At 52.3% G+C, this 14,520-nt stretch overlaps 1 protein-coding gene across 1 annotated transcript; it reads left to right on the plus strand.

The window, feature by feature from the left end:
* Window positions 1-1,685: 1,685 nt before the first annotated feature.
* LOC106866628 (formin-like protein 14) lies at window positions 1,686-3,087 on the plus strand. Its single transcript, XM_014902197.2, has one exon. The coding sequence runs from the start codon at window positions 1,915-1,917 to the stop codon at window positions 2,902-2,904; it is 990 nt and encodes a 329-aa protein (XP_014757683.1). The 5' UTR covers window positions 1,686-1,914; the 3' UTR covers window positions 2,905-3,087.
* Window positions 3,088-14,520: the final 11,433 nt, after the last annotated feature.

Genomic DNA, 14,520 nt, shown 5'->3' on the forward strand with positions numbered 1-14,520 from the left:
TATATAACACCTTCCAGTGTTATCTTCTGTTGATAGAGTCGAATCTAAATATATATACGGATGTTGTTAATGTGCTCTATTTTTTCTGCACTTGGGAGTCAGTTACACAGTTATAACATATCCGACATTTTTCGAGCAAATGCAGCCACTCCTGTAATAGGTTCAATTGATATTACTCAGACCATGGTCCATGAACGTGGTCATGCCGTTATGCCACTAGAAAGTTGGAACTGTTCCTTCAAAAGGTAGGCGACTTTGGTTTCAACTGCAATTGTGCGTTTGTTCCATCTATGGTAATCAGATGTACTTACCTTTTATGATATTCTGCCCTGGCTGCTCTATCTATCAAAATTTACCCTACTCCAATTATCTCGCCAGCTTAGGCCCTGTTTGGTTAGGCTTAAATGTGGCTTATATTTGGAGCCGTGTCTCTGTCTCATCCAATCCATCGTTTGCCTGCTTCCCTTGAATAGCATGGCCATTTGAGCGAATGAGTTGCTATGGAGTTGAGCTTTTTTTATCGTCAGAAAGAAGCTATGGTTGATGACATTATGTCTGTTGGCCATCTTTTTTTCAATCAGAAGGGCATCGGCTCTTTTTCTCTCGCCATTGCTGGTCATCAGCTCTTCTTTCTTTTTTCCCGAGCATTTGCGATCTTTCTGCTGACGCACACTTCTCGTCAGAGTGCTTGGATTTGAACAGCAGCCAGCTAGGCCTGTTTGGCAGTGGTCCAGTGGAACGACCTTGAATTACTGGTGTCCATATATGTTGCACGGGGAAACCACAAAGCACAGCAAGGTAGCAGTACATCTTTCCGTTGTTTTTCAAGTTCGTTAGCAAAACGACGGGTTTTGCAACTCACTAATCCTGCTGTATTGTATTCATTCGATCTTTTGATTGGGAAGTGTGTGGTGACATCTTCGCATCTCTTCTCGCTATTCTCGCGGTGTGTCAGTGTGACGATGAAAGTTAGTTCATGCACGTCGTCGAGCTTTTGAAGCCACCAAGGAAAGGAGTTCCATAGTTCTCATCCTTTTCTGTTCCAGGGCCCTTTCGAAAAGTACAAACCTTAAGACTACTGACCTTTTGATTCAGGAATCAGGATTGCTTTCTGTTTCCCTCCAGAATTAGACTGTTTGCTGTGAAATTTCATGAAAATCCTGAGAATCAAAGAGATCCATAGTTTAGCATGAGCCCATGAATCAAAGAGGCCCTTAGTTTTGAAGTTCAGAAACTATGTTTTTTTTGGCAAACGTTACTTGGCTTTATGTTTTTTTTTTCTTTACTTGGCTCTGGTTTGCCGGCTCAGCGTCTTCTGCTGCGCCATTCTTCTGAAAGTTCGTCTGAAGACGTGCCTAGGGTTTTTGAAACCAAATCCAGAGACACCCCGGACACATATCGCTGGATGGCCAAGGAGCTCAAAATTCGCGATGCTGATCTGTGATCAAACATCACGTAGTTACCAGTTTACGCGCTGGTGATCTTGCCACCGTTTCAACGAGAAGTTAGAATTGGGGTGTTCCCCATCCTGTTGGTGTAAACAAATGTTTTAGTAGAAATTTGTCAGATCTGCTCTCAGCTTGAAATGGACAGCATGTGAGAATACGCGCATAGCTTTCGTCAAAAACAAGAAAGAAAGAATACGCGCATAGCCACATCAGCAAGGCAACATTTTTGTTTCCTTTTTTTGACAGCACATCAGCAAGGTAACTTAACTAAACCATTAGAAACATTCATGCAATGTTGAGTGGAAAGTCATCCATAGGACTGACGAGGAAGGGATAAAAATAAAATAAAAATAAAAGAAAAGAAAAGGAGCGTTGTCCTAAACAAAAACGGAAAAGTGCCCAAGCCAGTAGTACTAGGAGCGAGCCTTCCGGAGCATCGGCGCCGCACCGCAATCCCCGCACACCCATGTCCACCTCCTCCGCCGAGATCGTGAACTTCTTCTGCCATGCCTGCGGGGCGACTGTCCCGGGGCCTGCCCCATCCTCCATCTTCCACTTTACCCTCTGCCCGCGCTGCGGGGAGGGCTACCTCGACGACTGCCCCGCTGCGCCCAACCAAGCGCCGCTCCCAGCGTGGCTGCTGCGGCTGCCGCCTCCACCGCCCCCATGGCTGTCCCCACCGCCTTCCGCCGGCTCGTCCTCCCGCAGAGCGTCGGCTTCGGCGTACTCCTCTCCCTGGTCCCCCCCTCTGGCTCTGTTGCCCCCACCGCCGCCACTCCACCACGGCGCGCCTCCGCGTGGGTCGACGTCTCCTTTGACCTCGCGCTCGTCCGCCACGTCGACGTCTCAGCAGATCGGCCTGCGTCCTCCTCCGCCTCCGCCTTGGCTGCTGCTGCCGCCGCCGCCCACGACGCTCCGCCATTCGTGGGATGACGTCACCTCGCTGATCCCCTCCGACGAGGAGAGCCCGCCCCCGCCCCCGCCTCCACCGCGGCGGCCCCCGCCTGTTTCCAATTCCACCGACCACGACTCCGCCATGTCCCAAGCGCCCGCGCCGCCGGAGTCCGTCGCCGCCCTGCCCACCGTCGCCGTGTCCGACGCCGCGCTGGTCTGCCCCATCTGCACGGATCGCCTCATCCTGCTGCTGCCGCAACCGGCCGAGGCCGCGCGGCAGCTTCCCTGCGGCCACGTGTACCACTCCGGCTGCATCGTGAAGTGGCTGTCGCTGCGCAACTCCTGCCCAGTCTGCCGCAGCAGCATCCCGGCGATGCCGCCCCCCTCCGCCACAACAGACACTGCTGCGGCCTCATCGTCGGCATCACCTCAGCCGGAGATGGGCCGGAGGCCGAGGGGCCGCCGGATCAGAAGGATTTGCTCCAGGTTGCTCAGGTACATGGATATTAGCCGTGGTCGTCAGGCAAATACTTCTAGCAGCGGCGATGTGCGTGTCTCGTGATTGGCATCGTACTGCACTCTGCCATTCCATATGATGTTCAGCGCCTCAGGCAGGCTCTCAGCGCGTGTATTGCACTTGCACCGGCATCATGATCTGGTTGTGTATGCTAGTACTATGATTATTGAGTGTGTTCCATTGATAATGGAGAGTGTTACGTGCAATTAATTGCCTGAACATTTGCGACGTAGTGTGTTTTTATTTGTTCAAGCGAGACCGGCCATTTTTGCACTTACAGGCAACAGAAGACTGAGTCACGTGCACTCAATAGAGATCTCCGCACATGATCGTCACAACCGAAGGTCAAATGACTAATAATAACAAAAAAAAAGTGAAAGACACCGAACGATCAATGATTACGTACTATAGTATCCTGCACTTAAATGTACATTTTTCTCTTAATTTTCTTAATGCATTATAATATCAAAGTATATAAGGGCAACTCCAACTGAGCCACCTAAAACGAAAGCAAAAATTGTCTGTTTTGGTCCGTTTGGGTTGCGACCTGGACATATCAGAGGACTTTGTCCGGTCTGTGTCGCTGCTGCCCCCAACGCGGTTATCTATTTGGTCCAACAGAGGACAAATAGCAAAGAGAAAACAAGCGGTGCAAAGACGATGTCCGTCCAAACCCAAACCTGGACCAAATTTGGATCGTGCCGGACAGAAAAGTTGACAGCTGCCGAAATGAGTCGTTGCATTGGGGCGTTCTTTTGTCCGTTTGGAGAGAAATGGACGTGTCCCTACCAAATGCGTCCCCCTATAGAGATGCCCTAACATTCTCAGTACATTGTCTTTAATACTGTTGTAGTAAAATAAAACTCTTATTTGGGCCGGCCGTAAATCCTACGTGGCGACGACTAGGTCGACTTTTCTCAGCACAAGTTAAAGCGCCAACATGGCGTGGTCAATCCTACGTGGCAAGGGAAGACAAGTCAACAAGTCAAGCCTCTCATACCATGGTCAAAGGGAAAATTGAGCTTGAATAGGGGGTAAGAAAGATGCAAGGAGGGGGCCCTTAGTCCATGGTGGACCATGGACCAAGCCCCACTTCTCCCACTTGATGTACACAAAAGTTATGGATCAAGAAGCTACTTTTATCATTTTGTCCCCACTTTTCTCTCCCCCGAAGGGTAGCCATGGTCTTTTGTCATGAACCTCTAGGCTATAAATACCCCCCCCATGGAGGTATGTACCATTCACTGTCACTTGAATAAACTCAAGGGGAGAGGGCTAGAGAGTCTCTTTGAGAGGAGCTCTAGTTTCGGGATCTCGGGAAGCCTCGTTCGGCCCGAGCCCGAAGGAGAGGGAATCGGGTTAGAGTCCTAAGGGTATCTCGACCTCGCTACTTGGGAAGTCTCGTTCGGCCCAAGTACGAGGCGATCCTTTTCGACCTCTCGCTAAGTCATTCGGGGAGTCTTGATCGACCCGAAACGCTTTGGCTAACGATCCCCTCGAAGCCTCTCCTAACATAAGACTAGGTCGCACCCGCAGGGTCGACCGAACCTATTCAAAAAATATCGACGTGTCAACTTGTCCAAGTGTACGGCGACCTTCGCTATAAGGCCGGCGTACACGCCCTACTTTTATACTCGCACTTGTGCCATCACGTTTTGGCACCTCTTACTCTAATTGTTGTCGAGAACAACAACAGTGGCGCCGACCGTGGGAAACCCTCGGCGCAATTGAAGATTTAATGGCCCCGACGAAGCCTACTTCATCGGGTCCTCAACTTGCTGCGAAGTCTACACGGTTGCAAACGAAGAAAGCAAGTGCCTCGGGGGCTCCCGAGGAAGAAGGAACCCTCACCAATCCGGACATCGCCGCAAGCATGGTCGCTACGACGGAAGTCGCGGTCGCCCCTTCGCTGCCGGCCGTCCTAGAAGGAACCGAGGTGCTCGAAACCGTCGCAGGTAGTCCCTCGACACTCACCAACGTAGTGGGAAGGATCGGCGAGCTGCCTACGGTTGCCGCCCCCGCAGGGGATACGGAACTCGGCATGCCTCGCTTAATGGGCTTCGCGCCACCTCCCCTACAACCGGTAGTGACCCTGCCCTCGGAACCTACAAGAGGAAACAATGTGGCGTCGGAAGGATCCGCGCCGGAAAACCAAGGAGTCCCGGCCTACGACCCCTCCAACCCGGGATTACCTCGCCCATGGAGCTCCTTGGTATCATCCTTATTGGAGGCTTCCGCCGCAAGGCGCTCTCCAAGTCGCACACACTCAACATCAACCTCGCTTTGCGAGTGCCCCGCAAGCGCCTCTTGCTCCCCTTGTCGGGGTCGAGCAAGGTGGCAACCAGGTACCACCTCAAGCTGCGCCTCGCGGGAAACGAGATCCCAGCGTACATGGGAATGAGCAAGTGGCGGAATCCGGAGCCCGTGCCGACGGCGAAAGGAATTCCCGTCGACGCTCCGACTCTCCAAGAAAATGCCGAGATCATTCTCCAAGCGACCCCTCTAGCGATGAAAGCGACGAGGGAGGACCTTGCCACCAAAGGAACCAAAAGAATCGACCAACTTGCAACCTGCTCACGCGGGAGATCCAAGACACGCCTTTTCCGCCAAGGTTCAAGCCACCTACAATACGGCCGTACGACGGGGAATCGAATCCTCTTCAATTCTTGGATGTCTACTCCACCGCCATACGGGCCGCCGAGGGAGGTCCCATCGAGATGTGCACCTCTTTCCGCTCGCGCTCATCGGAATGGCGCAAACTTGGTTTATAACCTGCGGAAAACTCCGTGCACTTGTGGGAACGCCTCCAAAAGGTCTTCATCGCCAACTTTCAAGGAAACTTCAAAGAACCCGTGCAGGCTCACGAGCTATAAGCCGTGAAACAAAAGCCGGGGGAATCCCTCCGAAGCTTCTTCCATCGCTTCGCGAAGGTACGAAGCGAAATCGCCAACCCGCCGTCGACCACTGTGATCGACGCATGCATGCAAGGCCTTCTCCAAGGAGAAGTGAATCGGGCCCTAAGTCGCAGTCCTCCAAGGACGACCGAGGAGCTCTATTGGATCTTGCAGGAATACGCCCAGGGCGAAGACGGGGACATTGCCAAGAAGGACGCGCCACACGCCGCTCCCGAAGGAACTTCCTCATCCGACAAACCCATGCGCCCGCTTCATATTCCAAGAAGAAGAGGAGGTGGGGGAATAAGGCCCCCGACGATCAAGCCCGGAAAATCTTCGCCGTCGAAAGACAAGCATTATCCCAAAAGACTTGGCAACCCAAGAAGCCACCTCGTCCCGCCGAGGGAGGAACTGGAAGAGGCCTCATCCACAACTCGGCAAGCCATAGCACCGAGGAGTGCAACACTCTCATTGCGGCTCGCGAAGAATTCCAGGCACGAATGCAGGCCCGGCGCAAGGATGAAAAAACAGCCGAGGCTTCGTGCCCCGCCAACGTCCTCGTTGCTGACCCGGCACCTAAGGAGGATAACCTCCCGTTTCAGGAACCCGCGCATCACGTCGGAGTGATACTCGGGGGCTCCGCCACAAGCCGGGGATCGAAGCGGCAACGCAAGGAGTATGCTCGCGAAGTCAATGTCGTGGAAACGTTCACCCTGCCACCGCCACCAAAGTGGGCAAGCGTGCCAATCGCCTTCACCGAGGAGGACGCCAAGGGGATACGCTTCCCACACGACGACGCCCTCTTCGTAACGGCGATCGTCGCCAATTGTGAGCTCAAAAAGATTCTTGTGGATGGCGGAAGCTCCGCCGACATCCTATATCTGAGCACTTTGAAGAAGCTGATGGAGCCGCAAGGGGGATACAAGAACGGCTCGTTGTAGCCATCCCTTTATCCTCTCACCGGCTTCATACCAGGGAAGTCCATTCAGCCGCTCGGACAAATTGAGCTAGTCACGACCTTCGGGGACGCCACAAATCATCGAACCGAGCTCGTGCGCTTCGACGTGGTGGACATGGAGGCCTCCTTTAACGCCATCCTCGGGAGGACGACGCTAAACCGTCTGTGCGCCGCCGTCCACCACAACTTCTTGCGTCTCCCAAAACCGGTCACCCGGAGCGCTACATCCCTAAGCCCCTCCCCGAAGGAGAACTCAAGGAGGTACGCGTCTCCCAAGAAGACGCCACGCGCACGGTGAAGATCGGAGCCGACCTCCCGAGTAAACTCAAGGAAGAACTCGTCGACCTACTTCGCAAGAATTCCGATCTCTTCGCTTGGTTACCTTCCGAGATGGGAGGAGTCCCGCGTGACGTCATGGAGCATCGCCTCGCCGTAAGGCCCGACAAAGCTCCCGTAAAGCAAAAACTTTGGAAACTCTCCACCGAGCGATGCGAGGTCATCAAGCAAGAAATCGCCAAACTTTCCGACGCCGGGCTAATCCGAAAAGTTTGGCACCCCAAATGATTAGCCAATCCCGTCTTGGTAAAGAAAGCCAACGGCAAGTGGCGAATGTGTGTCCCAAGGACGATTACCCGCTCTCTCGGATCGACCAACTGGTCGACTCCACGGCGGGATGCGAAAGGTTGAGTTTCTTGGATGCCTATTCAGGATATCACCAAGTCCACATGGCCAAGGAAGACGAGAAAAAAACCAGCATCATCACTCCCATCGGCACCTTCTGCTATCGCAGGATGCCTTTTGGTTTGAGGAACGCTGACGCAACTTTCCAACGCCTCGTCAGCCTCATCCTCAAAGAGCAATTGGGGAGGATCGCCAAAGTATACGTTGATGACGCCGTCATCAAAAGTCAAATTGCGGAGACCCATCCCAAGGACCTGCAGGAAACCTTCGACAATCTTCGCAAGTACGGCGTGAAGCTCAATCCGGAGAAGTGCGCATTTGGAGTTCGAGGAGGGAAACTGTTAGGCTTCGTTGTCTCCCAATGGGGGATCGAGGCCAACCCTGAAAAAATTCGGGCCATCCTGGAGATGGAACCTCCTCGCTCCGTCAAGGATGTGCAACGCCTAGTGGGAAGAATGGCGGCCCTAGGACGATTCGTCGCCCGGTTAGCCGAAAAGGGTCTACCTTTCTTCAAAGCTTTGAGGAGCCTCGACAACTTTGAGTGGACCGACGAAGCTCAAAGGGCCTTGGAAGAGCTCAAGACCTTTTTGTCAACCCCTCCCCTTCTCACGAACCCAAAACAGGGGGAGCCTTTGCTCCTGTACCTTGCCGCGACCCCAGTCGCCGTAAGTGCAGCACTCGTGAAGGAAGAAGATGTGTCACAACGCCCGGTATACTACGTGAGCGAAGCTTTGGGAGGAGCAAAGGGCCGATACACCCAGATCGAGAAGATCGCGTTCGCCCTCCTCATGGCCTCTCGAAAGGTCCGTCATTACTTCATGGGCCACACCATCATGGTGCCAAGTACCTTCCCACTCAAGGAAGTCTTCGGCAACAAGGAGGCTACCGGAAGAATCGCCAAATGGGCAACAGAATTGGCTCCTTTCTCGTTGGAACTTACCGCGAGAACGGCCATAAAATCCCAAGTCCTGGCCGACTTCGTGGCCGAGTGGCACCCTCCACCAGCCCCGCCCGAAGAAATCACATCCAAGACCGAGCTCCTTGAACCACATTGGATAATGAGGTTCGACAGCTCTAAGCGCCTCGACGGTGCGGGGGCTGGAGTCATACTCATCAGCCCCGAAAGCAAGATCTTGGAGTATGCCGCCCATCTTGACTTCAATGCCACCAACAATATGGCAGAATATGAGGCGCTACTTCTCGGACTTCGATTAGCCAAGGCCATGGGAGTCCGACGCCTTCTCATCAAGGAGACTCACAACTGGTGATAAACCAAATGGACAAGTCATATCGATGTCTTGATGAAAGGATGAAGAAATACATCGAAGAAGTTCGCAAGATGGAACGGTATTTCTTGGACATGGAAGCGCGACGCATCGCATGAGGAGAAAATCACCTGGCCGACAGGTTAGGTCGAACGGCCGGTTCTAAAGAACCGCTGCCGTCCGGTGCATTCTTCGAAATAATTCGCGCCCATCCATAAAGGAAGAAGCCGACGCCCTTGACGAGGCTTCAAAGACCAGCATGGTCATCGACACTCCACCCTCTTGGATGACACCGATTATCCGTGCCTTGAAAGGCGAGGTGGACGAAGAAGCGGAAGGCCCAAGCGCCAAAACTCTGCTAGCAAAAGCCAAGATGTACGTCCTTCTCGACGGCATCCTATACAAGAAAGGAGCGGCCGCATTGCTTAAGTGCATATCTCCTGACCGAGGAGCCGAGCTCCTCTTGGAAATCCATTCAGAAATATGCGGCCACCATCTCGCGCCAAGAGCCACCGCGGCGAAAGCCTTACGTCAGGGATTCTATTGGCCCACCATGGTGCAAGACGCAATCACCATATTGCGGAAATGCGAAGCTTGCCAGAAAATGACTAAGTCAATCCAAGCGCCCGTGACTTTCCTGAAGAATATCCCGATAACATGGCCATTTGCACGCTGGGGAATAGACCTTCTCGGGCCTTTCCCTGCATGCAACGGGGGCTGCAAGTATCTCGTGGTGATGATGAGTACTTCTCCAAATGGATAGAAGCAGCACCGCTTGGCAAGATCACATCACAGGTCGTTCAATTTTTTTTGTGGAAAAACATCATATGCCGATATGGTGTCCCGCGAGAGCTAACCGTGGACAATGGCAAACAGTTTGACTGTGCGGAATTCATAAAATTCTGCGAATGCCTTGAGATCAAACTACACTTACCCCAAGAGCAACGGCGCATGCGAGAGGGCAAATGGACTAATCCTCCAAGGACTCCGCCGAAGGATAGAGCACACGCTTAGCAAAGCAAGGGGAGCATGGGGAGATGAACTCGCTAGCGTGGTTTGGGGCATACGGACCTCCGTAAGCCGTTCCACGGGCCGAACACCATTCTCTTTGGTGTATGGAGCCGAAGCAGTTCTTCCCACGGAGATTGAGTTCCGCTCACCTCAGGTCGAAAGGCTTCAAGAAGCGACCCCAATTGCCTTCATCGAAAATGAAGAGCATCACAAGACGGCCGTCGATCTTGTGGAAGAAGCTCGTGACAAAGCCCTCATGAGGCACGCCGTCTACGAGCAAAGCGCCGCACGCTTCTACAACACAAGAGTGCGGGAACGAGCCTTCTCCCAAGGAGATCTCGTGCTGAAAAAGAATGTCGACCCAAAGCTGCAGCGCAAACTCGACCCTAAATGGGAAGGACCATACCGCATCGCCGCAGTATTGGGAAATGGTGCATACCACCTCGAGAATATGAAAGGGCAAAATCTTGTCCATGCCTGGAACGGCGACAAGCTCCGACGTTTCTACGCCTAAGGAGGACCTTCAAGGGCAATCCTTGCAGCTCCCAAAAGGAGATCATCAGCGCCCAACCGGCCTCTTCCCTACGAAACTGCGAGGGATCGTAAGCGCCAACGAGGGCACGTCTACATAAGGCTTGTTAGTGCCCATCAGGCCATACCTTAAGACAAGGAAGCAAGGATCAATAAAGCAAGTCCTTGAGGAAAAACTAATAGTGACACGAGAAACTCACACGACTCATCGTCGTAAGAGAGCCGTTGCCCATGTGCCGCTCACCGAGGTACGCGGAAAGGCCTCCGTTAGCCCAAACATCCTCTAAAAAATGTCCATGGACATAGGTCTCTACTACCGACTAGTTCGTTGATGGATCCTAGCGTGCCTCGAGGCCATCCACCAAGTAGAACCAAGTCCCTCGAGGGCCGGAAGCTCCTTAAAACACATTTAAGGGGAACCGCAAATAAGCGAGTTATGCATGAGCTTACTTACCTCGGAGAACCGTGCTACCCGTATGCGAGACGTCGCGCACGGGCCTGCATGATAGTAACCGGGTTAAGGCTCCATAATAATCGCGGGAAAGCATAGCTTCTTGAAGTCCAAAGAGGGAAAATTCCGCATGACATTTTCCGAACGGCAGGTCGAAATGTCCAGACCACTACCGGCATATCGATAGCGACCCTCACAAGGGTACTAGGACCCATGGCTCGTAAGCATGGCCTAAGGCGCCAAAGCCGAGTCGTATCCCAACGGCGACAGCAATTGATGACACAAAAGTGTAATCATAGCGACGATCGCGAGCTGTATAAACTGAGGAAATATAGTACTTCACAAGAAGGAAATATAGTAGTCCAAGAAACACATGTTGAGCCAAGTTAACATTTCCGATAATGTCGACCACATGGTAAAATATGAGAAATACATGCTGAGCTAAGTTAACATTTCCGATAATGTTGAGAACATAGTAAAGCATGAAACACAACAAAAAAGCTGCCTTACAACCTCTACGACCAAAAGCCTAAACATGCTAGCCATGAGTCTAAGTCAAGTGGAGATATACAACATCGCATAAGTAAGTAGCCGAGGTACATCACCACCTCCGAGGGCGACGAGGCTCACGCCTCACCATCACCCTCCTGAAGAGCGGGCTCAAGGCAACGCACGAAGCGTCGAGCCCGAGCACGAAGAGGAGCACCCTGGTCAGCCAGAAACTTCTTCGCCCCGTGAGACATCTCACCCTCAAGCCCGCTCATCCTGGCACCGCCGTCCAGGACTGCCGCAACCGCCGACGAAACAAGTCGAGCGCCCGTACTCAGGAGGCACTTCTTGACGGTAGGCTCGATGAGCTCCAACTGGGAAGTAAGCACCCTGCTCGCCTCATCCACCATGCGACACGGAGGAAGGTCCGGCTGGGAAACGCTCCTCAAGCAAATCATCGTCTCCCGAATCTCGGTGGCCTGAGCAAGTAAGAGTGAAACCACCTCGGGACGACGATCCGAAGGAGGGCGAGCACGAGGAGCGAGCATCGGGCTGTCACTCGCTGCAGCCAACTCCACCTTGAGGGAAGCAGCCTCCGCTCGAGCGTGCTCCCTATCAAGGTTGGCCACTACCAAGTCCTCCTCAACTCGACGAGTCTTCGCAATCTCGTCCGCCTGGCGCTCCTCAGGGAGCCGAGCCCTGGTATCCATGGCCGTGAGCTCCGCTGAAACGCGAGAAAGCTTGCCCTCCACGGCCTCGCGCCGCACCCTCTCCGAAGCCAACTCGCTCAAGGCAAGGGTAGACTTGGACATCTCCACATCCAAAGCGACAGAAAGCGCCCCCACCTGAGTCTTGAGGGCAGGAAAGGCGCCCACAAAGAAGACGGAGTTAGCCCAAAAGCAAAACCGAAAGACCGAGGGAGACATGTCACGGACACTCACCAGCTCCAGTGTCACGAGAGGGTCTCTCACCCCATCCTCGGTTGTCGGAAGCTCTCCGTCCCTCGCTTGAGTCGGGGGCTCGCCCTCGAGAACCTCGGGAGCCGCGACCCTCGCACCTGAAAACAAATCAAGGAAACCATGTCAGAATCTTCAAAAAAGAGCGACATAGCCGAAGAGAAAGGCACTCACCCGAGGTAGGAGCATCCTCCTCGGGACGCTCGCGACCGATAGAGAACACCGGGACGCTCGCATCGCTGGCTCCGGTCGACAACTCCACCACCGAGTCGCTCCGCAGCCGAAGCCCTGTCTCGCGAGTGAAAGCCTCAACCTCGTGGCTCGAAGGAGGAAGAACGTGCTCAAGTCCAATCTTCCCCTTCATGTGCAGGTCCAAGGTCACCCTCAAAGGGGACCTCGACTCACCTATGACGGGATCCGCCGAATCCGCCGGGGCGTAGTCGTAACAAGGAGAAGGAGTCGGGGGAGCCTTCCTCTTGCACCCACTCGACGGACGAGGTATCTTGAAGACCGGCGCAACAGGCACTGCCAGGCTCAACACCGCCGGCCCCGTCTTCACCTTCCCGCAAGTGTCCCACAACTTGGACCCTACCGCCAGCATCGACGGTGTCGCTAAGCGGGACTAGCGATCACCCACTCGAAGGAGGTGCCCGAACTTCGGATCCTGTCGCATTGGCACCATCTTCCTGAAGCACTTTGCGATGATGTTATGACATCCCCCGCCGCTGATCTTGGTCTCGTAGCCACGGTGCTTCGGCCCGCCGTATGGACCTATCAGCTGCACGGCCCACAGCGCCGCCCTCTCCTCGGAAAACTTCACTGAAAAAAGACAAGCCGAAGTTGTTAAGTACCATCGCAAGGGAAAAGAAAACCAAGGCCCGAAAGGAAAAAGGGGAGCGGCACTCACGTGTGGTGATGGTATGAGGAGGACGGAAAGCCCGAGGAATCCCAAGCTCGGACCTCGGACGGCTGAAGCGATTCTCCCCCTTACAAAGGGTTCGATCTCTGTGCTTACTGTGCTAGTTCCTGGATCGACTCGCTAGCACACACAGTTTCAAGATGTAATATCAAGATAGAAAGGTCAAAAGTATATTACATCGTATTGATCCTGAATTAAATAGTACCTTACATATTGCATAACCTCACGGGTTAGCTCAAGAGAAAATAAAATCTTGCAGCGGAAGGCAGAAGATACAGGAGTCCCATAACAACTCCACAGTCGAAACATGTTGGAATGTAAACTCGCAACCCTAACAATTCGTACCTCACTCTTCACCTGGTTCACCTGCAACATTTAAACGTTGCAGCCACTAGGGGGTCAATACATTGAATGTATTGGCAAGTTCACCAAAGGGTTATAACAGATCCTATCAACTACATGCAGTATTTGGCTAGGTGGGGTTTGGGTATTTGCATAAAAGCATCATTGTTTCATCCTATCATTTTTTTAACAAATAGTTTTGATTCTATTGGACACGGGGTAGAAACACTCATGCTCCTATTAACCTAGGCACATTGAGTAGAAACATCAATGCTCCTACCCAGTTCAATCCATTCGTTTTATTATGAAATTGGAATGAGTGAGACCTTCCTTACAGCCCCAATATCTAGTTGCTCATAATTGTCCATAACCGGGGACACGGCTAAGTACTTAGTTTGACACTCTCGAGAGGTGGTACACTTTACCCACAAGAAATCGACGTGTTAATCCTCAGGGTAGAGTAGCAACAGCATCGATTACAGGAATTTTCAGAACATATTCCCCCAAACCACCCGAGGGACGCGTTCCAACCTACACTGCTACATACCGTTGTCACCTCGGATTCAGGTTCATATTTCTTACATCCATCCTGGCAGAGCCCATAATACCATGTGGTTGTACTGGAAGCTACTAAACAGGAAACTAGTCCAGTCTCTGGTTACCGCAGGTGGCATTTCTCAGTTGCAACGCAGACGCTCCCATAGAAATGGCGAGCCGACTCATAGAAATGGACCCATAGAAATGGACTTGACGTCGCATACATATCCACTTCCTCAAAGCAGCCCACCCAGAACGGTTCATTGAATTACTTGTTTTGCCATACACTAAGAAATCATACTTTAATTCAATAACCTCACATTTTAATAATACTACCCTCCTATATTAACATAGCAAAACATTTTACTACTACGATGGCAATTGGTGGTAAGGACATGGGAAGGGTATCCTATACTACTAAGAGAGATCATAGCTAGTATAGATATAATAATAATCCTAACAATGCAACTAATAAAATCTAGTGCATAATAAAATAATAGGATGATGGTCAAAGTGAACTTGCCTGACTAGTATCTTTGTATTCTTCTTCTTTTCGATACTCATAGTTACCGCACTCAGTATAATCTATCGCGAAGATCGAAAATCAATAATAAATAACTATTCGAG

The sequence above is a fragment of the Brachypodium distachyon genome, chromosome 4 (assembly GCF_000005505.3).
Source record: "Brachypodium distachyon strain Bd21 chromosome 4, Brachypodium_distachyon_v3.0, whole genome shotgun sequence".
Lineage (NCBI taxonomy): Eukaryota > Viridiplantae > Streptophyta > Magnoliopsida > Poales > Poaceae > Brachypodium > Brachypodium distachyon.

Coding starts and splice junctions, on each gene's coding strand:
- LOC106866628 (XM_014902197.2), top strand. CDS start 1,915: ATGTCCACCTCCTCCGCCGAGATCGTGAACTTCTTCTGCCATGCCTGC.